The sequence below is a fragment of the Macaca thibetana genome, chromosome 5 (assembly GCF_024542745.1).
Source record: "Macaca thibetana thibetana isolate TM-01 chromosome 5, ASM2454274v1, whole genome shotgun sequence".
Lineage (NCBI taxonomy): Eukaryota > Metazoa > Chordata > Mammalia > Primates > Cercopithecidae > Macaca > Macaca thibetana.
In genome coordinates, this window is record NC_065582.1 from 97,661,015 (window position 1) to 97,686,357 (window position 25,343).

A 25,343-nucleotide genomic window follows, 5' to 3' on the forward strand; every position below is an offset into this window, starting at 1 on the left:
AATAATTTTATAATAGGCCTCCCTGGTATCCCTGAAATTGGTTATACTGAAAGACTCATTAATTCTCTCTTTCAAAAGGATTATTGACTTCCTGAGTCTTAAAACTACTCCAAAGTCAAGGCAACAAAATGGCCCATTACTTCAAAAGAGGTGAAACCAGACTAAGGTAAAACATAATACTGAGCTGCTAACTTGGCAATGTTTTGTTTTATTTTTTGTGTTTCTCTTTTGCTTCTCTCACTGTGTCTTCAGCTAGAAATTGGATATCAGAGTAGCAACTTATTCCTTTAAAGCAAAAATTATTTTTGGCAGTATGATTTTAAAGCCAATTTTAACTTAGTAACAGCATTCAACAACATTATGAGGACTAATATATGTATTTTAAAAAAAGTTAGGTAGGAAAAGTACATGCTGAAATTTTGTATTGTGATTTTTATAGAAAGTTACCATTTGTCAAGTTAGTACATGCATATAAAAAACAGTTTTTATTTGTTAAAGAGATGCATAGAGTATGAAAATATTCTTGTAGTACTATTTTCTTACTTATGCTGTATGGCTGGTACCAAATAAAAGACTGGAGTCAAACTAGTTAGCTTTGAAATCTCAGCAGTCACTACCTCTACTTTTTCATCTGCAAAAAAGGGGGATGATAATAATAGTGGCAACTATCCCATAGATGAGTACTAAATAAGTTAGTGTAATTATAATGCACAGATAAGTCCTTGACATATTGCAAGTACTATATGAATGTCAGCTATTATTATTTTGACTACCAAAAAGGTATAGTTGGGCCTTTAGCAAATGAAGTCAAACAATAATTTCTCAAGTGAGATAATGTTTACATTTTTAAAAGACAGTTTAACCTAAAAATCCATAGATATACCATTGTACATAACAAATGTAGCATATTAAGAAAAAAAAGTATGCTTTAATTCAGTGTAATCTCATCAAATTTGTGTCTGCCTTACTCTTAAAAGGGCATTATGGAGCTTAAATTTTACCAAAATGTTTAATATTTTAATATAAGCCTATAACCACTGATCTTTTATTTAAAACAGTGGTTCACAAACTCTAGCAAGTATCACAATTACCTAGAGAGCCTGTTAAATATAGAATGCTGGACCCCACCCACAACATTTTTTATTTAGTAGGTCTGGGTAGAGGTCCAAAGTATTTGCCTTTCTAACCAGTTCACAGATGTTGCTGCTGGTGCTGCTGCTGGTCTAGACACCACATTTAGAGAACCACTGTGCTAAAACACATGGTTGCTTTTCCCACTTTTGGGTTTTGGGAACTATATAGTCAGCTATTACCCAGCACTTGTGGAGGATTTTGTAAAAGCTGGTAATATGTGAGAGCAGTAAGTTTGTCTGTGATCTTTCTGTTTATTTGGTTCTGTCTATTAGGACTATATATTGCAGTCTTACAGGCCAGGACGCTTCCATGCTCAACAAAAGAACTTGCCAAAGTTTAACTTAAAACTATAAAGCAGGTTTTTTTCCTATGATATTTTTACTCTTATTTTCATAAATATTTTGCCTTTCTTAGTCTCTATTCCCACGCTCTTGTATGTTCTAAATGCTTTTTTGAAGTGGCCTGAATCCTGGAAGCCACATTTACCATTTTCCCTTGCCATCAGAGTACAGGATGTGTTTTAGACTCTGCAAAGCATAAAATAAAAATTTGAAGGTAAAAGGAAGGCAAAAGGCCAAGGGCAAGCCTCCTTTAGCAGGAATGGTGGCTTACACATAGGCTCCCACATACGGCCTCATATTCTGCTATGTGGTCATTTGAGCTCTGGGCAGCTGTGATGTTCACAGTGGTTTTCTGCAGCTTCCAGCAGCTGCATCTTGCCTGTGGTGGCGTGAATGGACAATGACAGGTGAGTCCTGATTTCCAATTCAGTAGCACTTCCAACAATTTTGTAATCTCCAATTTAAGTAGTATCTAATACTTGCATGGAAATCTGACTGATCTACTTTTCTAACACTTGTTTCTACTTGATACCCCCTTTACTGTATCTCATACTCACAGTTAATAATACAACTCTTTATTATCTGTCATCCCTGCCATTTTCATGTAACATCAAATTCATCAGTTCCCTACTTATGCTTCTCCATGTAGGATTTTTCTCCTTCTTAACACTACCTATTATGCTTTGTGAATTCCTTCAGTTTCCTAATTATGTGAATAACTTTTTATCTATTTTATCCACATCCATACAATTCTCATGCACATTTTTAAAGGTCAGGCTCTAGATTTAACGTCGTCATGGCTACAAACTGCTTATTCCAAAAATACTGTTTTTACCACTTTTCCTCAAGTACACCAATTCTCCTTTAAAATGATTTTTCCTTTATACATGGTATTTTCCTTTGTTCATTTGTTGGTTGGTTGTCTGCTTATGTACCATCCTTATTTCTATTGAGAACTTCACCACATGATCAAAAGTTTTCCGTGCTGGCTGGGCGCGGTGGCTCAGCCCTGTAATCCAAGCACTTTGGGAGGTCGAAGCGGGCGGATCACAAGGTCAGGAAATCGAGACCATCCTGGCTAACACAGTGAAACCCCGTCCCTACTAACAATAAAAAAAAGTAGCCGGCGGTGGTGGCGGGCGCCTGTAAACCCTGCTATTCCAGAGCCTGAGGTTGGGGAATGGCGTGAACCCGGGAGGCGGAGCTTGCAGTGAGCAGAGATGGTGCCACTGCACTCCAGCCTGGGTGACAGAGTGAGACTCCAAAAAAAAAAAAAAAGTTTTCCATCCTTTGGCAATTCCTGCTGTCATCCAGGTGATTTTACCTCCTATTTTCCAGTCTAACTTTGAACTTTTCCCTGTGTGGCTTTTGGCCCCACTTCAGTCAGTCTTCCACGCCCATGGGTGCAACCTGAATCTTGTCATTATCTGTCACGCAGGCTGGAGTGCAGCGGCACCATCTCCACTCACTGCAAGCTCCACCTCCCCGAGTTCACGCCATTCTCTTGCCTCAGTCTCCTGAGCAGCTGGGACTACAGGCGCCCAAGGGGTTTCACCATGTTAGCCAGGATGATCTCCATCTCCTGACCTCGTGATCTGCCCGCCTCGGCCTCCCAAAGTGCTGGGATTACAGGCCTGAGCCACCGCACCCGGCCTAAAAGAGACATTTCTATCATTCCTCAAGTACCTCAGTTATCACTTCCTTTTTAAGGACATTCATATGCCACAGACATATGATCTGACCTTCTAGTTGGTTGTAATCCCAGTTAATTTGTGTTTCTATTTTGTAGCTTAATACTCAGGACAATAATTACTAAATTCTGTCTCCCATTCCCACTGGGCTGGTGATTTTCCAGGTGCAGTGACAAATATCTTAAAACTTAACAAATGATTTAATTACAGAAATTTCATCAACAGATTCTAATTGCTAAAATCCAACAACAACCCAGAAATACAATAGGAAGAAAACAGCTATTTCTGTTTCCCCATCAGATAAAGTTTTTCAGATACCTTGTTATTAATTTTCCATTCTTTTATCTATTCCTTATGTAAGTTACTCATGAGCCAGTTGGCTAGACTGATTAGTTTTTAATCAATCAAGGAAAGAAATCCTAGAAAAATCCTAAGAATTATTTATGGAAAAGAGTATTTGATTTAATGCACATTGACCTCCAGACCTAAACCTGAGAATCGCTGAACCTTGTGGACAGAGGTACAGTGGGCAAAGAATGGAGGGAGGTAAAAGTGGAGCAATGTGAAGGGCGATAGAAATGAGGCAGAGCAATGAAAAGTGGAAGACGTTACATATTTTGACTGCCGTTTTTCTACATTTGCTTTCTTCCTTATCCTGCCTCTCCCTCTTTTCCCATTCCCACCCCTATGCTTCCTTTTCCAAAATATGTGTGGAATCTACTCTTCAGAATCAGTCACTTTTTGATCTTTGAAGTTTGCTGAAAATTTGTGTGACTTCAAACCTGATTTCAAATTAAGATTTTGAGGAGTGACTTCAATATTTCTTTTCAAAAAGCCACAATATCATGCAAATACTTTGATAGACTGCTATACTTATAGAAGGCATATCTTTATTTAGTTACTATAAGGTCTATAGGTTAAAGTTTCTTTGTTTTAATTTGTATTTTTTTCTCCATAAAATATCCTAATACCAAATGTACTCAAATGGCTTTTAAAACGGTTATTTATATCAAATTACTGAGATATACATAAAAACACAGTAGGCTGATTCATGGTATGATGCTTAACACCAAAGAGCAAATAGAAAAACTCTGATGTTCTATCATCATGAGCCATTCTTCTCTAGAATGATGAAAAAAAGAGCAACAACAAGAACAAACAAACCTAGAGGTTTCTCTTTGTATGCATTATGCAATATCACATATGCATGAATATAAATACATCTTTATAACTCTTAGATTTCCATGTTTTCTAAAATAATTGTTCATGATCTTTGTAAAATAATAAAACTGATACTTTAATTTTACAAAATATTTAGTTTCCCAGATTTCAGTAATTATATATTAACACTTCTTCAGAAAAAAATATATATAACCATTTAGATAATAGACTTACTTTCTAATAAATTTGGTATGCAAAATTTTTATGGTATTTTTGGAGACTAACCATAGTAAAAATTTTGCCTCTTTAAAAACAATACTATATTTCTTTAAAAATTAATTTCTTGTATATTTTGTCTATCTCACTTTCTGATACAACAAGAAATTTGTAATTAATCCTATAAAAACTAAGATCCACTGCATTTACTTGAATTATTTCATTTTATCATTTTCAAAATTATAAACAATACAAAAAAATCTCTAACCAAAAAGGTAGTATTGGTCGTATATTTCATTAGATAGCTTAAATCATATTTTCTCTCTGTCATTATATTGAGATGACATTGTTAGTTTTTTGGAAATTAAAGAATTTGCCATATTCCATTAGTGTGTAAGCACCTCAAAGGCAAGAACTGTGTTTTAGTCATCTTGTTAAGATCTTCTACCTAATATGATACCTGAACCATATTTATTGTTATTGAGTTGTAGTAGAACAATGAAAATAATTTGTACTATAAAGTCAGGAAAAAATATTTTGAATTCTGACTCTGGCATTGTACTCTGTAACATGCTGAATACACACCCCCAAAATATATGTACAACTTGGAGCCCTTGATACCTTAGTTGAATGCATTTGAAAATAGGATCTATACAATGTAATTAGGTTAAGGATGTTTAGATTAGATGAGATTATCTTGGATGAATCCGAAATCCAATGAGTTTATGAGATTAAAAACAAGGGCAGATGGAGGTACACACAGGAAAAGTCATGTGGAAACAGGGGGAGAGACTAGAGTAGTGTCCACAAGCCCAGAAACATCAGGAACCTCTGACAGCCTCTGGAGCTGATAGAAAGGCTCAAAACAGACTCTCCTTTGAACCTCCAGAAGGAACAGACCCTGTTGCCATCCTGATTTTGCATTTCTGGCCTCCAGAATTGTGAGAAAATGCATTTGTATTGTTTTAAGCCACTGAGTTTGTGGTAACTTGTTACGGCAGCCCTAGGAAACTAAGACAAGCAGAGAGTCACTAAGAGAGTTCGATATATTATTTTAAAATGGGACTAAGGTTCACTTTTCAGATCTGTCAGCAAGATTAAATAACATATTAAGTCTCCACTAGAATTTCCCAAATGACCTTGTCCAAAACATGCTTCTGTTAGTAAGGCGTACACATATAATTTGTACAAGTTTGCACAGACTATAACCCATTAAAAGGAAATTTTCACATATATTTCTATATTGCTGATGATTCAGAAATGAGTATAATAAAAATTCAATGAAATGCAGTGAATAGTAGTTATTAAGGAACTATAACATTTAAGAAATTTAAATTATTTGTAATATCAAGAAGTCAGACAGACAATTTTCATTGTCTTCCCTGAATGCTTGACTTCTTGACCATTCCATTACAGTTACCCACAATAAATGAGTGACCTCAACATGAAATGTAGAATAAAGGAATAAAAAAATAGTGGGGTGAGGAGGAAAAGGAAGACTCTAAGCTCTTAACTCCTGAAAGGCCAGAGGAAAGCTTTCAGAGTACATAACTTGAAAAGCAATTATAATCTTAAATTTTTGCAGATCAAACAAATATAATGTAAGTTTTAAAGGCTTTTAAACTTGACAGCCTAACCACACATTATCTTTTGCGATTCTTTTTAATGTTTTGCCTCTTTTGACTATTCTTTGACATGAGAACAAAGAAACACACACTCTGGTTTATAATAAATAAAAGTTATAAAAAAAAAACTCACCATATATCCAACTTTCTAACTTAAACAACATCTTGCAGAAAACAAAATTTAAAAAAGACATACAATATAAAATGTAGAACTACTTCAAAACATGTATTGAATGCATTCTCATCAACAAGTTTTTATAGAAGAACCTCAATGTTCAATGCGTATTTATTTATAAGGGATGATTTTTTTTTTCCTTTCCCATGTCAATTGAAACAAAAGCAGTGGTAAACAAATAACATATTATTCATTTGGTGTACTAATTTACATTTTATAGATAAAAATAATATGCTAGAAAAAGACTCTTGACTTAATAGAAGGACTTACCTTAATCTGTTCAAGTTAAATTTTACTACATTGATAATAACAAAAGTCCCTCAATTAAGTGATTGCTGTACATCTACTATGTCTACCAAGTTTCCAAATGCTATACATACCCAAACAACAGACATTAAGAAAATAAAAGTTCTATTTATAGATGTACACGTGATTCTAAATGACAGTTGACCAGTACAACAAGGGTTATAGTGGGTGGTGCTGAGTGGGAAAGGACCTCTAAGGAATATTCCTGCGAGGGTCTCCCATGAAATCTTGTCTCAGTGCATTTTTTTTCTGTCTCCAGATTTTACCTTTATTCTTTTCAAATTTAAAAACGGGCAAATTATTTTTTATAGACAGTCGTATGTAAACAGGTTCATGTGAAAGATGTCTAAAATTCAATGTTAATTTATTAATTTCTAATTTGAATTGTCACTGCTGAGGAAACCAGATATAAGGCCAGGTCCCTGCCTAGTATTCTCTCTGTAGATTTCATATGGGAAAGGAGACCACAGATCAGAATGAGAGGGTTGCATACAGAGCACGGAATAGCATAGACAAGCACATACTCAAACATTGAGCTCAGTTAACGGATACCTTCATTTCCACAATAAATAAAACTGACTCATCTCCTGACGTTTTTAAAATTCATTTTTGCTCTGTTTTAATGATTCTTAAATCCTCCACTTCTGATGGATGACTTCTTTCTTTACATATTGTAATACATTGAGGCCTAATACAGCTACAATATAAGGGCTTGCCATTCATATCAGACTTTTGCAATGAGCTGAAGTCCCTGATCTGTTTGTTCTTTAAGAAGCAAATCAAAACAAAACAAAAATTATCTATGTTTCCAATTATATGTAATTATTTGATATAAATTTTAGAGTAATATTTACCTCATTTCACAAACAAATTGAAGAATGGACTTAAAATAACTTACTTTTGGGTTGTCTGAGTAATCTAGCAAAAGCATAATTATGTTCAAATTAGTTGAACATAATTTTGGACAACTTAAAAAGCCAGAGCACTGAATTTTAATAAAAATTCAGTGTCTTTTGCCTTAAAATGATACAAAACTTATTCAAACAAGAGAAATAATAGCAATACTCGTGAATTTTGTTTCATGTATAACAGAGACACCGTCTTTTTCACACACTGCAAGGGAATCTTTCTGTTGTACAAATATCCGGTTTTCTAGCTCTGTGGACCACACACAGCTCCTCAAACAAGCTGTGTTCTGAGTTCTGCCAGGCCTTCCACATGCTCCTGGACTTGCTCTTGTTCACGTTCAAACTAACTTTTATTTGCCTTTCAAGAGTTACTTGGGCATCACTTCCTAGTTTGATAGAAAGAGGAAAACTTTCTACGTTTAGGGGGAAAAGGACATGATGCTTTAACAGAAATATTAAAGAAAACAACCACGGAAGAAAAAAAATAAGACGAATGAGTTAGAAGTCTGGGTTTATCACAAAGTCGTGGACGTTGGGTAAATCAATTAATCTTTCAAGAATTTATCTGTGAAGTGGATGGATTGCAATCAAGAATCTTGGCCGGGCGCGGTGGCTCAGGCCTGTAATCCCAGCACTTTGGGAGGCCGAGACGGCGGATCACGAGGTCAGGAGATCGAGACCATCCTTGCTAACACGGTGAAACCCCGTATCTACTAAAAATACAAAAAATTAGCTGGGCGAGGTGGCGGGCGCCTATAGTCCCAGCTACTCAGGAGGCTGAGGCAGGAGAATGGCGTGAACCCGGGAGGCAGAGCTTGCAGTGAGCCGAGATGGCGCCACTGCACTCCAGCCTGGGCGACAGAGCGAGACTCCGTCTCAACAAACAAACAAACAAACAAACAAACAAAAAACCAAGCATCTCTAATCTCTAGGAACATTTACAATTATGTATTGTCAGCCCATGGCAATTTCTTATGTTTGTCTTTACTCAGAGCCTCATATGGTTTGAATCTGTGTCCTTGCCAAATTCCATGTCAAATTGTAATACGCACTGTTGGAGGTGGGGCCTGGTGGGAGGTGACTGAATCATAGGGGCACTTTCTAGTGAATGGTTTAGCACCATCCCCTTGGTGCTTTTCTTGTGATAGCAAGCAAGTTCTTCATGAGATCTGGCTGTTTAAAACTGTGTGTCACCTCCTTTCTCACTCTTGCTCCTGCTCCAGTCATGTGATGTGTGTGCGCCCCCTTTGCCTTCTGTCATGACTGTAAGTTTCCTGAGGAGTCCCCAGAAGCCGAGCAGATGGAAGCATCATGCTTCCTGTACAGTCTGTACAACCATGAGCCAATTAAACCTCTTTTCTTTATAAATTCCCCAGTCTCAGGTATTTCTTTATAGCAGTGCGAGAACGAACAAATACAGAGCCTTTGAAACATTTTGCACATTCTAGAAAAGTAATAACAGACCAAATTAAATATACCCTCAAAATCCATATCAATGGGCCCTACCTGCTAAATCTAAATTATATTTACTAATATATTTCTTCAATGTTGCCTTAATCTTGACTTTAATTTATGTTATTTGTGATCTTATTACCTACCTGCAAGCTTTAATAAGGAAGGATCCAACACTTTAATAAAGCCAGCACCCTCTTGGGTGCTTACAGATATTTATTACTACTGTGGAAGGTAAAATAATTATAAAATAATATATATAAGAAAAAATAGATTATTTTAATAAGAGGTGCTAATTTAATAATCAAAAATGTCAAAGTTCTAAGAGAGTATTCTGATTATTCCTAATTATTAAAAATGGTAACTTAATTTACTAGTTAGCTCATTAATTATTTAAAAGGAAAATATAAAAGCAAGACATTCTTTTGTTTTAGGATTAGCCCACAACATGTTTTATCTATTAAATTTATTCGATTTTCAATCTTTAAATGTTATCATTCTGTTTTAGAATAATTTCATAATAGGCAAATGTTCTTTGAGTAATGAAAAGTTTAGTTAGCACATATGACAATGTACAATTAATGTTGAGTTTCAAACAGTTCAAACATTTGAATATGTTTTCTATAGAAAAAGGATATGCTAATTTTGGTAAGACAAAACTGTAACAACATGACAATACGTACTATAATCATTGAGGTATAGGAGTATGGGATAGCAAATGAAGTACTAGATCATTCATATTTTAATAGTTCAGTATTGGTTCCTGTCTCTCCTCTGTACCATACCGGGTGCATATTTTCTGATTCATCATTAACTTTTAATATATTATAAAACTATTGACAGATAAATGCACACATATACACAAATAAAAAGAAATCTCTACAAAACAGCTAGTATAGAGGTAAGAGGCATAAACTACAAAAACACTGGGAATATGGTCATTTTGGTAATATGTTAGCAGCAAATATAATTTAAATACGGCCACAGATTAAATCACAACATGTAATAAATTATATATAAATATAGCACAGATATTTATGTATATGATATTTTTAAAGCAAAGTTTTCATTTCATTTATTCTATTCCCAGTGTTCATTTCTTCCCTTAACATTTCTCATAGTGCAGGTTTGCTGGCAATACATTTCTCAGTATTTATTTGTCTGAGAAAAATTCCAATTTCTCCTTCATTTTTGGATGATATAGTCACTGACTATAGAATGTTTTGCAGCTGACTTGTTAGTTTATCCCTCTCAAAACTTTAAAGATGCCACTTCGTAGCTTACAGAGTATCTGATGAGAAGTCTAATATAATCCTGTCTTTGTTTCTTTGTAGATAGCATGTATGTTTCCCTCTTCTGACTGCCTTCACTTTCTCTTGTCTGATTTTCTGCATTTTGAATACAATATGCCTGAGTGTGTTTGGTTGTTGTTATTGTTCTTCTTTATCTGTTTGTTCTTTAGACTTCTTGAATCTATAATTTGGTATGTGCCATTATTTTAGAAAATTTGTGGCCATTTTTCTCACACATTTCTTCTTTACTGTTTTCTCTCTTCTTCCATTGGGATTTCAATTATAAATAAATTAGACAACTTGATATTTTTCCACAGCTCCTTAATGTTCTTTCCCCACCCCACAATCCCACCACATTTTTTTTTTCCTTTTGTGTTTGAGTTGGGCAATTTCTATTGACCTATCTTCAAGTTCGTAATTCTCTCCTTGGTTGTGTTGAGTGTACAGATGAGACCATCACAGGCATACCTCATCTCTGTTACTGAGCTTTTAATGAATTGAATTTTCATTCAATTCATTCTTACAGCTCTAATGTGGTAATTAGACATCTGTTCTTTCATGCTGTCAAACTCTTCCATTAAAATATTTAACACAATAATTGTAAATATTTTATTTCCCCTTGTTAATAGTTCCAGTATCTTCTTAATATCTGAATCTGATTCTGTTGATTCTTTTATCAGTAGGCAGTGTTTTGCTTTCTCTTGCTTTTCTGAATGCCCCAGAAAATCTGTGGAAAGCAGACATCTTATGTAGGACATTACAGACTTTAGCAAATAAGTTGTATGCCCAGAAATGAACATGCTTTTCCTTCCATGAGGCCTTTAGGTGTGGGAGTCTAGGTCAATAAAGGCAGGTGTTGAGCTGGGTTTGTTATTGTTGCTATAGTTACCCCCAAGCTTAAATTTTCTCTAACAGTACCTTGCATTTAGAATAGTGATTGGTTTGCCATAGGGTTTGTTTGTTTGTTTGTTTGTTTGTTTGTTTGATGTACGTCCCTCCTTTGGCTTTAGATCTCTCCTTTGCACCATGTTTCAGAGAAAATATCTTTCCACACTCTTGTGACTTTCCTAGTCATATCCCATTGTTATTTATGACTCAATCATTATTAGTCTATAAAACAAGAAGGGAGGCATTCTCTCTTTCTCTGATCAACTCTAAGTCTTAAAGCAGGCACTGTGTCCCTGGATCTCACTGATGTGGCCTTCTCAGTACTACAGTCTCTCCTCCACCTGTAGTTCTGGGCCCATCATGTATTCTTGTCTCTGTCCCAAGAATAAAGAACCTTTTGCTGCTCCTTTCCCCTAGCTGCAATGGATTTTCACCAGGGTCCTAAGAGTGACAGTGGTGTTACTCTTTCCCCTGCATTTTAGGCTTCTGTTTTGTATGGATAATGGAGGGAAACAACAGAATAGAGTTTTGTGCCTTTCTTGCAGTAGCTGTTGTTCCCTTCTTCAAGCCCTTAGCACAAGGAACAGCTTCTCAGGAATCTTGCTATTATTTTTATTTGAGCATTCAGTATTCAGTAAGGTCTATAAAGAGCCTGTAAGCAGGCGCAAATTCTCACTATATTTATATTTCCTTCCTATCTCACACTTGACTTATTGATTCATTAACCTTTTTGTTGTTTTTTTTTTTTGCAAAATTCTACATTCTGGCTGTATCTGCTACAACTGGTATTACCTTGTCAGTATCTATCTTTACTTATGTACAGGTTAGTTGGTTGCCCTGTGGCTTTAACTCTCTGATGGTTAAAGAAAAATTGTGAATTTGAATTTTCTCCAGATTTTGTGTTGTTATTATAAGGGTGGGAACAATGTTTTTTCCAGTTTTCTACATCCTACGCTAAAGCCAGAAGGTGTGTGTGTATATATGTGTACGTATATTTATGTGTTGTTTGTGTTGTTATTATAAGGGTGGGAACAATGTTCTCTCCAGCTTTCTACATCCTATGCTAAAACCAGAAGGTGTGTGTGGATATATTTGTGTATGTGTGTGTATACATATATATATGTGTGTGTGTATATATACACACATACACAAATATATCCTAAATAAACTCAATAGCCTAGAATAGTAATTACTGTTGTCTATATATCAAAGAAAATGCCTTTTTTTTTCTTTTACCAGAACAGAGCATAACTTTTACTCTTCAGTAGCTCAAAAATAGTCAGCTCAATTACATGTAAAATCATTACTTTGGTCTCAAAAGAAAGGCAATATTCAGAATTTGCCTTCCATGGGATTATAACACATAATTGCATTTTTCCTTTGTGCCTTTCCCTCTTTCTAGCTATCTACTGTATTAGCTTAGCCTCTTCCTGTGGTATGTGGATGATTTTATCATGCCACTTAAAACTTTTCCCTGCTATTCTCTTTCTGACTGAAGCCTACCTTCTGAAGATTAGAGCTTCCTTAATCCCAAATACATAAGTGTACTTAAATGTGAAGTTATAGACACAATGCACTTGCTTTTGTTCCCTAAGAATGCAGAGTCAAGTAGGCATTGGTTTACTCAGGTTTGAAGCAACTTTACCAGACAGATTATCTGAAGATATATTTCAAACATAGTTACAGGAAAAGTTATGTTAGTCCTCACTACTGTGGAAGCTTGGTCCTATCCTGTGTATAATCCTGGCAAAGAATGAAGAAAACAAATAAAATCAAAGCTACATCTAAAATAGAATGATAAATAATGCAAATACATTGTGTGGAACAGTAGAGACAGAAAAAAAGGGAAATGACAGGAAAGAAACTGATTAATTGAGAAGAAAAGGGATTAAATCAGAAGACACAGTGAAAAAATTAGAAACGTGTTCTTACAGACATTTATTAGAACCATTTTTTCTGACTTTGAGGTTACTAGTATTTTCAGTAAATACATTGTTTTCCTGACTTTTTTCTTGCATTTTTTTTTTTTTTTTTTTTTTTTGAGACGGAGTCTCGCGCTGTCACCCAGGCTGGAGTGCAGTGGCCGGATCTCAGCTCACTGCAAGCTCCGCCTCCCGGGTTCACGCCATTCTCCTGGCTCAGCCTCCCGAGTAGCTGGGACTACAGGCGCCCGCCACCTCTTCCGGCTAGTTTTTTTGTATTTTTTAGTAGAGACGGGGTTTCACCGTGTTAACCAGGATGGTCTCGATCTCCCGACCTCGTGATCCGCCCGTCTCGGCCTCCCAAAGTGCTGGGATTACAGGCTTGAGCCACCGCGCCCGGCCTTTCTTGCATTTTTGTGTTCATGAATTTTGAATTTAAAAATTGCTCTTTAGGCAGGGAGTGGCTCACGCCTGTAATCCCAGCACTTCCGGAGGCGGAGGCGGGCAGATCACAGGATCAGGGGATTGAGACCATCCTGGCTAACATGGTGAAACTCCGTCTCTACTAAAAATACAAAAAAATTAGCCTTGCGTGGTGGTGGGTGCCTGCAGTCCCAGCTACTCGGGAGGCTGAGGCAGGAGAATGGCCTGAACCCAGGAAGCGGAGATTGCAGTGAGCCAAGATCGCACCACTGCACTTCAGCCTGGGCGACAAAGCGAGACTCCGTCTCAAAAAAAAAAAAAAAAAAAAAAAAAAAAAAAAAAATTGCTCTTTAGCAGGAAATAAAAGGAAAAAAAAAATTGACTGAAAATTAGGGTAGGTATATTTTTAAGGTACCCCTCTTTAAATATATAATTTCAGTCTCATTTGTGCTATAAAATAACTGCTATCTGATTTTCAATAGCAAGGCAATATTATTTTCATGTGTATTCAGTTCAGTTAGGTTAACATTGAAGTATTTGATGAATGATTCAGCTAAATTAAACTACTCTTGAATAGACAACTTACAAACATTTGGTGCTCTTTTCATTCATATACTGAGAAATAAAGAAGCCATGTTATAAAATATGAAAGCAAGTCACCTACATTTAATTTTTTTAACCAAATTGGCTTTGGATTGTTGAATGCATTATGAAACTTGACGCTTACTACTTTTTTCAAGAGAACACATATTTATGGTTTATTAAATTTTAGAGTTACATGCTTCTGTAATTTGGGACTCTTAAAGTAGTAATTATGGTCACAAAATGGAAAACAATAACCAAATTGAAATCAGTTCTTGTATTTTGAATGTTGAGACAGTAATCTATGGGTCACATCTTTGCAAAATTTTATCTGAATGTTAAAGATCTCCATTCATATCCAATGTAGATAAGGTTATAGCAACACATGATAGAGTTTCATATAACAATATTGATTACAATTTTAAAACATAAACCCGTAGAAAACTGAGAAGAGAACTCTATCTGAATAAATGATGTATCATTTTGGTATTTAAATAAAAATGTACTTTTAGCTTTCAAATAACTTCCCAAGACTCCACATTATCCAAGTAAGTTAACCTTCATCAAGCATTTTCTCTGAAAGTGAAAAATACTCACCAAGACTATATTATTTCTAATTTAACATTGATAAATTATTAGCAACAAATAAATGCATATTTGTGTGGGCCTGTTAATTAACAGTTATACAGTGCTTAATTAAGAGCTATACAGTGCTTTCCAAGATGGAGAGTGAATCCTCTCATTGTAGACTCACAGCTTTTCTAATCATATAATCATCTAAGTGATCCCTCTCTGTTGCTAAATTCCATTTCAAATTATTATTAAGGAAAATTTATTGACTGAATATATTTTTCAAATCGCTAAAATGCCAACCATAAAACAAAGTCCTTAAAACCGAATTTAAAAAAACCCAAAAACTAAAACTTTAATTGTAACTTCAAGAAAGTGTTCATCACACCTTGTGATGTAGGTAGAAATGTTAAAAAACAAAACAAAAAAAACTAGGATCAAGAACCAACTATAAAATGTCTAGATAGGTATTCACAGGAAGTAAGGTAGAAACAAAAATGTTTACTATTAATATTCTAACATTTGTGCATAGAAAAAAAGCATTCATTCCTTTTACATAACAACTTTGATAAGCACCACAATTATAAAATACTCAAGGAGATTCTTCTAATATGTAATGCAGAGATCCTAAAATTTGCATTTGACTAAAAGAAAATTTGATAATAAACATTCCAAATTCATGAATCTTACATGCTTATTTTTGCCAAGTCCACACATTTAAGAGGGTAATATCCATTTTATCATGGTACATATTGGTAAATATTGCAACTTAAGACCCTCAGACTTATAGAAATCATACATCTTTTTGCTTTTCTATTTTTAGTAGGCTTAACTAATTTAACTGGAACCAGTGATCTAAAATCTCAAATATCCAATATTTTTATTTATATATAAATACACTTTGATTTTGTGAAAGCAAAAGGTAAATTTAATTCAAATTAAGGATAATAACTCCATATCCTTTATATTTCCACTTATGGTTTCATAGCACATATAATAAATTCTCAGTTCCCCAAATTTCTAGTAAAAATATCTTCTCTATCTCCATAACAGCATTCTTCTGCATTCAATGAAATGTAACATATAGCACAAGGATTTTTTTTCTTTAAAAAGAGACACATTAAAAAAAAATCATTAAATTTTGTTGCTATAGTTCTCAATGTTCATCAATTAATATTGCAGTGATGCCTATATTTAAGAAGCCATATCTTTAGTGTACATTAGAAATGCAGATGATAGAGAGACCTATGAAAAGAAATAATAGCAAAGGACAATTGGAGACGTTTGGGAGATTGTTTAACTTTAAGTGGATTTTTAATATATCTAAACCCCATCTTCTATTCACATAAGCAATTCTGTCTGCTGCAACTATATTCATAAGAATCCAAACTTTCAAAATTCTTTCATTAGAAAGGAGATAGTAAAGTATATATATATTTTTGTTTGTTGTTTGGGCAGCTTTATCATGGTGCAAAGTGCTGCATGTTTTGTTGAAGTGATTCATGGATCTTTCTCAGTGAAGGTCATCAACTCATATGTTTTTTTCTGCCAATAGTGAAGAAAAGCATTATGCAAACAGGACTGTACCTTTGAATCACCTTTAACATCATATTAAGATGAATCTACTTGGCATTTATTGCTAGGCATGACAATTAGAATCACATGGGTGTCTTGCTGTAGCAGTCTATAATGGAGGTAAACAACCATGATTATCTGACGGATGCTGGTGTGGGAAAAGAGGAAAGACATGGATGGAATGGGCAATGAAGATAGCTCTTTCTCAAAGTCTGATGGCACTTTGGAGAGTCTAGATATTCAATTTACATATACATTTCTCATGGACAAAAAGTACATGTTAAAGCAGACAAGCTGTCACAGAAATCTCCTGAACTGAAATGCAGGTATCTGACTCTGCCGAGGTGCATATATTTATAACACAGCTGAGCAAGGTTGTAAAATCTGGGCTTTCTTATCTAAAAATTTATAGATTAATTTCAATTTTCTAAATGTAATGACTTTGGGGGTAAAAAATAAAAAAAACAACTAAGGTTGTTACAATGTCAGGTTTGTTTTAAATTCACTAGAAGTATTGCTTTTAATAGATTTCCCTTTCTAGGAAAGGTCTCATTCGCTGTGGCAAAAATACAACTGTGTGTGATATAAGAAGTCTTTGAACCAATAAGTAAAATGAGTTAGAACTTAAGAAACCTTACTGATTGGGATGAGAGAGAGAGTGCTAACATTGTTGCTAAACGAAAGTAAACTTAAACAAGAGTCACTTCTTTCTTTGCCCCAGACTTTGAGCCATTAGTCTCAATGCAGTTGGCCACATTGCAATGCAGTTTTCTTAAATGGGCTGGATAATGACAAACAGATAAGGAAGAGGCAAAGGGAACCATTTACTACAAACACATTATAGGTAATATACAACACTGGGGATTGCATATTGACCTTTGGGCATTTGGTCTCAATCAGCATGCCATGCTACAGCACAGGAACACAGTCATGTTTACAACACAGAGCTGAATTTAAGAGACTCACATAATTGCCTGCGAGAAGGTACAGGAGCACTTCCATAAGCTGTGCCCTGTAAATAAAACACATTTTTTTTTTTTTTGGAGCAAATGATGTCAGCATTAGTAACAGTAGAAAATGGTGGAGAAATGAATAGAAACCACAATAAATAAGGGTGGCTTAAGAGGCTGCTTTTATCAAATAAGTCCTATGAGTTCCTAATTTTGGCAGACAAATATATATTAATGTTTGTAGGAAATTAAGTAAAATATATATATGTAACACACCAAAACAAGAAAGTAAAATAAAAATTACAGCAAAAGATGGGAACATTTAAATTTGACAGGAAGTTTTGTGAAAAGTAGAACACGCATGATATTTATGAAGTGGCCTCCTTAAAAAGTAGGTTCCCTTGCACCAATTCCTTAGCTGATGCAAACATTTTCTCAAAGTCTTTTAAACTAAGCAGTGCATTAGTAGTTGCTCTTTTATTTTTCTACCTCAAATACTATAAAAATGAAAGATAAAGACTTCAATAAAATGGCCCTAATTTATGCATCAACAAAAGCACAGAAAAAGCAGCATTATTTAATAAAGGAAAAAAGTTGTTACATGAAAATATTAATTGTGTATGAAGGGCACAAAAGTTAGAATGAACACATCTAAATAGTTTCTATATCCCTCCGGTTAAAAGAGCACTGTACAAACACATATTGCAATATAAATTATATATTTTATTCCTAGCAATGACCTCTGTCACGGAATTACATTATAATATACTCAAGAACATGTTTTAAAACATTAAGTAAATAAAAATCTCTGTGAATCAATAATTCATTATAAATATAATAACTTAGAAATGACAAGGATGTTTTTAGAAGATTAAATAATATTTATTGAACATTTACTCTGTAAAGCTCTTATGCTTAGCACATGAAAAGCATGATCTCTTTTAGTTCTCACAACAGTCCCTGAGGTAGTTATCAGTTTTTATTTTCTTTTATTATTATTTCCATTTTTGCTGACAGAAAAATTACTTTCAGGATTAAGTAATTTTAGATTTGGTTCAGAATCAGTTAAGGAACTATGAAGTTTTTAAGGACAGCTAAGCAGTTAAAGTGGGGGATCCACAAAATGATCCCTGTTGCCCAATTTTAATGAATTTTACTTCTAATAAAGAATAGCAAATCCTAATATTAAGGCCTTGGACCTATAAAGACATACTAAAGAGAGAGCTTATCTTTTTTTTTTTTTTTTTTTTTTTGAGACGGAGTCTCGCTCTGTCGCCCAGGCTGGAGTGCAGTGGCGCTATCTCGGCTCACTGCAAGCTCCGCCTCCCGGGTTTATGCCATTCTCCTGCCTCAGCCTCCCGAGTAGCTGGGACTACAGGCGCCCGCCACCTCGCCCGGCTAATTTTTTTGTATTTTTAGTAGAGACGGGGTTTCATTGTGTTAGCCAGGATGGTCTCGATCTCCTGACCTCGTGATCCGCCCGTCTTGGCCTCCCAAAGTGCTAGGGAGAGCTTATCTTATAAAATATTTGCACGATTTCATTAAAGGATGAAAAATAAGACATGCAAATCCCCTGCTTAAATTTCCTTTGTCTAAGAATATGTTTCTGTCTCTGATCTATTTAAGGAGAGGATATGGTCTATTGGAATTTGCCTGGGGTAGGTTTAAATAAATTTTGCTATGAAGACGAACTTGTGAGTAAATTTGATGAAAGGATTACAACCTCCACATAGAAGAAAGCACAATAATCTATAAAATTGCTGTACAAACCCAAGTATAGGTTGTTAGCACCAACCCCATCAGTCATTCACCCCTAACAAGCATTGAATGACATAAGACAGAATCTTGAATAGACTAATGTTTACTACTTTGAGTCTAAGGGCAGAAATCATTGCAGGTTATCTAAGCACTGTTTCAGCATAGCATTTGAGATGGAATAAAGTCACACCTGTATAATTCATGATTTAGAAGTCAAGAAAGATCGAGATCAGAAAGGAGATCTGCCTAAATCTGGAAGATTCTAAACTGGGATATGCACACATAGGTTTATTTGAATCTACAGCACAATATTTACTCTACAAGGCTGATTTTTTAAAAAAGTTATTATTATTTAAGGCAAAGACTCATCATTATTTGTGAAAAAAAAATCAAGATTTTTTTTTAACTTTCTCATAGGTTACATTAAGTCTAAGTAATAAAAAGCTAAAAATAATAAAAGCTAATATTTTTTTAAAAGCTCTATTATTAAATCTCAAAATACAAACTAAAAACACATGTTTTCTGTTTATTTGAAAAATATTTCTGAGGCCTGTAATATGTTAGGACTCATGTTCATGAGAGATTTAACTAGGGAAAGAGGAATACTAGAATGCATTCCTATAACAAACAAGGAACAAACTTACTTCCAAAGCAAAATGTAAATTATGAGAAAGTAGTATATTTATAATACACTGACTGGAGAAGCTAGTCTCCTAATATCAAAAACTTCAAGTTGTTGAGATAAATCATGGGAAAGTCACAATTAGGTAAGTCCAGAATAGCTAAACAAAATTCTGCTGAAGAAGAATTTTGGCTTTACATTTTTATCTAACTGGTTCCAAGGCATTTACTATATGATACTTCTTTCATTCTAATGAAAAATCTGATGCAATATGGTTGACATCCTCTGAGTTGTCTCCCCAGATTATAGTTCTCCCCTACAGTTACCTACTTCTGCATCAATTAAGTTTCTTTCTGATTGCACTTTGTACATGTGGCTGCCTTGTATTTGTAATTTTTCATTACACTGTCAGAGTCATTTAATTTAGTTATATGTTTATGCTCAATGAAATATTTTACAATGAAAAATTCCATCAGGGAGGGGCTTCAAGACAGCTGACTAGAGGCATGTGATACTTGATCCTTCCACAAATAAGAACCAAAATAGTGAACAGATAATCACATTTTGAATAGATCTCCTGAGAAAGAAAATGCTGAAATGCAATGAAAAATGGCAGGAAATGCCTAAGACATGGAAGGAAAGGAATGTGAGTCAGCCAGCTCAAACGGGAAAAGCTGGGAGCCTGGAGAGACTCCCCAAAGCAGGGGAAGGGTAAGTTAGTGACCACCAGCGGTCTACATTTCCATGGCAGATTTCTGCAATTATAGCCACAGAAGAGCCCCTCAACTCACACAAGCCCTGAGACTAACATACAGAGCTTTTTGGAGACCACCCAATGACATTGCTTCATAGAGGGAGCTCACACTGGGTCCACACATGCCCTGAGTCTTAAGCAGGTATAGCACCACACCATTTTGAGAGCCTAACCACCCCCCAACTGCATCCTTCCCTGGGAAGCAACAGTCCCTGCATCTCCACATCTCTGGAGCACCATTGACATTCCCTTCCCACAGCCAGGTATTGCTGCTGGCTGCTGCCAGAGCCCAAGTGTGAGCCATTGGCAGTAACCCAGTCTCCTTCAGTAGCAGGGTCTCTGTGCATTTAAAAATGCCCTCAGGAAATATTATACCCCACTTATAGACACCACCTGTGGCCAATGCACTCACTCCTAAACCACTTGTTTATGTCTGCTGCAAGGAAAACAACACTACCCTCCACAGCAGCAGAGCCACAGTGCAATCACTGCTGTCCTGACCCAAGCATTCCACCAGGGTTCTGGGGATCACCCTATCATATCCACCTCTCTCAGCACCTGTGCACTTCTTCCAGAGGCCTGAGGATGGGAAAACACAACCTGATAACTACCATCACAGCTGGCACCCACCTATATGTGCCACTTGAGAGTACTGGAACTAACCTATCCAGTCCACTGCAATCTCCACTAACAGCAGAGTGGACTTCTTGGGGGTCAGAGGATTGTTTCACCACTGCTACTGCTATCACCCATGGAATACCAACTTGCGTGGTCTCCAGAGGCCCAAGAACCTTCCCACCTACCTGGCCCATTGTTGCCACTACCAGAACTCAAGCAAGCTGACTGGAGGCCCAAGAATCACTCCGCCCAAACCCACTAACACCGGTGCCAGCATTACTGCTCTGGGGCTCGAGGACAGGCATGCTTGGTCTGCCACTCCTGTACTGCGGCCAAACGACTGGCCTGTTTTATGTCTTCATCTCCAGTAAAACTTTACTGCAGTCTCCACAAACAAACACACCCTCAGTCGGTGTGGAAATCATAGACACTACTGACACTGTTTACAACCAATAAATCATATAGAGACTACACTATGGCACATGCCTAGAATTGAAGTCAAAGCACCTTATCCAATGAACACCACAAATACATCCTCAGGAAAAAAAGTCATTTCTTATTAAAACAAATTCAAAAAATAGAAAGAAGTGACTGACTAGTACACCAGGTGTGCAAATATCAATATAAGGACACAAAAAACATGAAAAACCAAGGAAATATGACATCCCCCAAAAAACACAATCATTCTTCAGCAATAATTCCAACTAATAAATATGTGAAATTCCAGAAAAATAATTCAAAGTAGTGATATTTAAGAAGTTCACTTAGAAACAAGATAATTCAGAAAAACAGTACAAAGAAATCAGAAAAGCAATTGAGGATATGAATGAGCAATTTACCAAAGAGATAGATATCACAAAAAAGAACCAAACAGAAATTGTTAAACTGATGAATCCCTTGAATGAAATACAAAATGCTCAAAGCTTCGACAAAGGACTAGATCAAGCAGAAGAAAAAGTTTCAGAACTTGAAGACAGGTCTTTTGAAATAACTCAGTCAGACAAAGATAAAGGAAAAAGATATTTAAAAAAATGGACAAAGTCTATGAGACATATAGGATACCATAAGGCCACCAAATATTCTAATTTTGGGGGTCGCTCAAAGGCGGAGAGAAAAATAAAAGGAATACAAAACAAACTCAATGAAATAATAGCTGAAAACTTTTCAACTCTAGCAAGAAATTGAGACATCCAGATACAGGAAGCTCAGAGATTTCCAAAGAGAAACAATTCAAAAAGGTCTTCCCAAGATATTATAGTCAAACTGTCAAAAGTCAAAGACAAAAGGATTTTTCAAAATAGCAACAGAAAAACATCAACTCATTTCTAAGGCAATCCCATCAGAATAACAGCAGATTTCTTAACAGAAACCTCACAGGCCAGGAGAGAATGGGGTGATATATTCAGTGCTGAAAGAAAAAAATTATAAACCTGGCAGCCAAGGACATGCTATATAGTAAATTTGTTCTTCATAAGTGAAGAAGAAATAGTCTTTCCCAGGTCAGCAAAAGCTGAGGGAATTTATAACCACTAGATTGGTCATACAGAAATGCTTAAGGGAGTTCTACATGTGGGAATGAAAATATAATATCTACCATCAGGCAAACACACACAAATATAAAACTCAGTGGTACAGTTCCCACACAAATGAGAAAAGGAAAGGACTCAAATGTTACTACCACAGAAAACCACCCAACACGAATGATAAACGATAAGAAGAAGAAAGAAAGAAGGATAGAGAAATGAGAAACTAATTAATAAAATAACAAGAAAAAAAACCTCACGTATCAATATTAACCTTGAAGATAAATGGATTAAACTTTCCACTGAAAAGATATAGACTGGCTGAAGGCAAAAAACAAAACAAAACAAAACAAAACACAAACAGGATCCAACTATACAATGCCAGTAAGAAACTCACTGCATCTATAAAGACACATATAGACAGAAAATAAAGAGATGGAAAAAGATATTCCATGCAAACAGAAACCAAAATGAGCAGGAGCAGTTATACTTACTTCAGGTAAAACAGACTTTTTAGTCAAGACAAAAAGGCTCATTATATAATGATTAAAGGATCAATTCAGTGAGAGGGTATTACAGTTCTAAACATATATGCACATGATAGAGGAGCACCAGATATATAAAACAAAAATATTACCAGATGTAAAGAGAAGAAGAGATTCCAATGCAATAATAGTAATAGTTAGGGACTTTAACACCCTACTGTCAGCATTAGACCAATCATCTACACAGAAAATCAACAAAGAAACATTGGATTTAAACTGCATTTTTGACCAAATGGACCTAGCAGACATTTACAGATTATTTCATCTGAGAACAGCAGAATAAACATTTTTCTCCTTAGCATATGGAACATTTTCCAGGATATGTTAGGACACAAAACAAGCCTCAACAAATTTTAAAAAATGGAAATATATCAAGTATCCTCTCAGGCCACCATAGAATAAAACTAGAAATCAATAACAATAGGAACTTTGGAATTGTACAAATACATGGAAATTAAACAAGATGTTCCTGAATAACCATTGGGTCAAGGAAGCAATTAAGAAAGAAATAAAATAATTTATTGAAAAGATGAAAATCGAAACACAACATATCAAAACCTATGGAATACAACAAAAGCAATGTTAAAATGCAAGTTTATAACAACAAAACCCTAGATCAAAAAAGAAAGAAAGAAAGAAAGATTTCTAAGAAACCATGTAATGATGCACCTCAAGAAATTAGAAAAGCAAGAAAAAAACAAACCCAAAATTAGTAGAAAAAAATGAATAAAAATCATAGCAGAACAAAAAAAATTGAGACTCAAAAATTATATAAAAAGAATCAATGAAACCAAAAGTTGTTTTTTTAAAAAGATAAGTAAATAGATAAACCACTAGCTAGCCCAGAGGTGCAAGACTGGTTCAACCTATGCAAATCAATAAATGTCATGTATCACATCAACAGTATGAAGAATAGAAACCATATGATCATCTCAATAGTTGTAAAAAAGCATTTGAAAAAAATTCAACATTCTTTTATGATAAAAACTCTCAAAAAAACTGCCTTATAGGTATAAAAGGAACATACCTTAAGATAATAAATGCCATATATGATAAACCTATAGCTAACCTTGGACAGAATGGGAAAAACTGGAAAATCTTTCCTCTAAGAACTGGAACAAAACAAGGATACCCACTATTATCACTCCTAGTCAACACACTACTGGCAGACATAGCCAGAACAATCAGGTAAGAGAAAGAAATAAAAAGTGGAAGTAAAATTATCCCTGTTTGGAGATTACATGATCTTATTTATATTACAGAAAGACCTAAAGACTCCACCAAAACTCTTAGATATGATAAATTCAGTAAAGTTGAAGGATACAAAAACCAACATACAAAAATCAGTAGTGTTATATACTAATCATAAACTAGTTGAAAAAGAAATGCAAATGTAATCTCATTTTTCAATAGCTACAAAAAAATACCTAGAAATAAATTTATTCAAGGAGATGAAAGACCTACTCAAGGAAAACTCCAAAATTCTGGTGAAAGAAGTTGAGGACAAAAAAAAAAAAAAAAAGTAAAGACATCCCAGCAGAATTAACATCATTAATGTAAGCATACTACCCAAAGAAATCTACAAATTCAGTGCAATCCTTATTTAAATACCAATGTTATTTTTCACAGAAATAGAAAAAAAAAATCCTAAAATGTGTATGGAACAAAAAAAAGAGCTGGAATAGACAAGGCAATTCTGAACCGAAGAACGAAACCAGAGGCAACATACTAACTGAATTCAAAATTTACTACAAGCCTAGAGTAATAACAATAGAATGGTGTTGGTACAAAAACAAGACACATAGACCGATGGAACAGAATAGAGAACCCCAGAAAAATCCATGTATTTATAGTTAGCTAATTTTGACAAAAACATCAAAAAATAAATTGGGGTAAAGAAGTCCCTTCAATAAATGGTGCTGAGTAAATTGGACATCTATATGCAACAGAATGAAACTGAACCCCTATCTCTCACCATCTACAAAAATTAACTCAAGATGGTTTAAAGACTTAAATGTAAAAGCTGAAACTATAAAAGTACTAAAAGAAAACATAGAAGAAACAATTCAGGACATTGCTCTGGGCAAAGATTTTATGGCTAAGACCTCAAAAACACAAGTAGGCAAATGAGATTCTATTAAACTTAAAAGCTTCTGCACAGCAAAAGAACCATTCAACAGACTGAAGAGACAACCTATAGAATGAAAGAAAATATTTGCAAACTATTCATCAAACAAGAAACTAATATGAAGAATCTACAAGGAACCTAAACAATTTAACAGTAAAAACAAACAAACAAACAAAAAAAACTA

The 25,343-nt window shown here is 35.0% G+C and overlaps 1 protein-coding gene across 6 annotated transcripts in view; it reads right to left on the minus strand.

The window, feature by feature from the left end:
- Nucleotides 1–25,343, minus strand: part of CCSER1 (coiled-coil serine rich protein 1) — a 1,438,304-nt gene that overhangs the window by 279,628 nt on the left and 1,133,333 nt on the right. Inside the window, exon 12 of one of the 6 annotated variants that reach the window (XM_050790439.1) lies at nt 13,858–17,273. The exons of the other annotated variants lie outside the window; for them this stretch is intronic. Within the exon in view, the coding sequence (XP_050646396.1) occupies nt 17,196–17,273 (78 nt within the window). The 3' untranslated portion in view covers nt 13,858–17,195. Of the gene's footprint in view, nt 1–13,857; nt 17,274–25,343 lie in introns of those variants that run through there. 6 annotated transcript variants of the gene reach the window in all.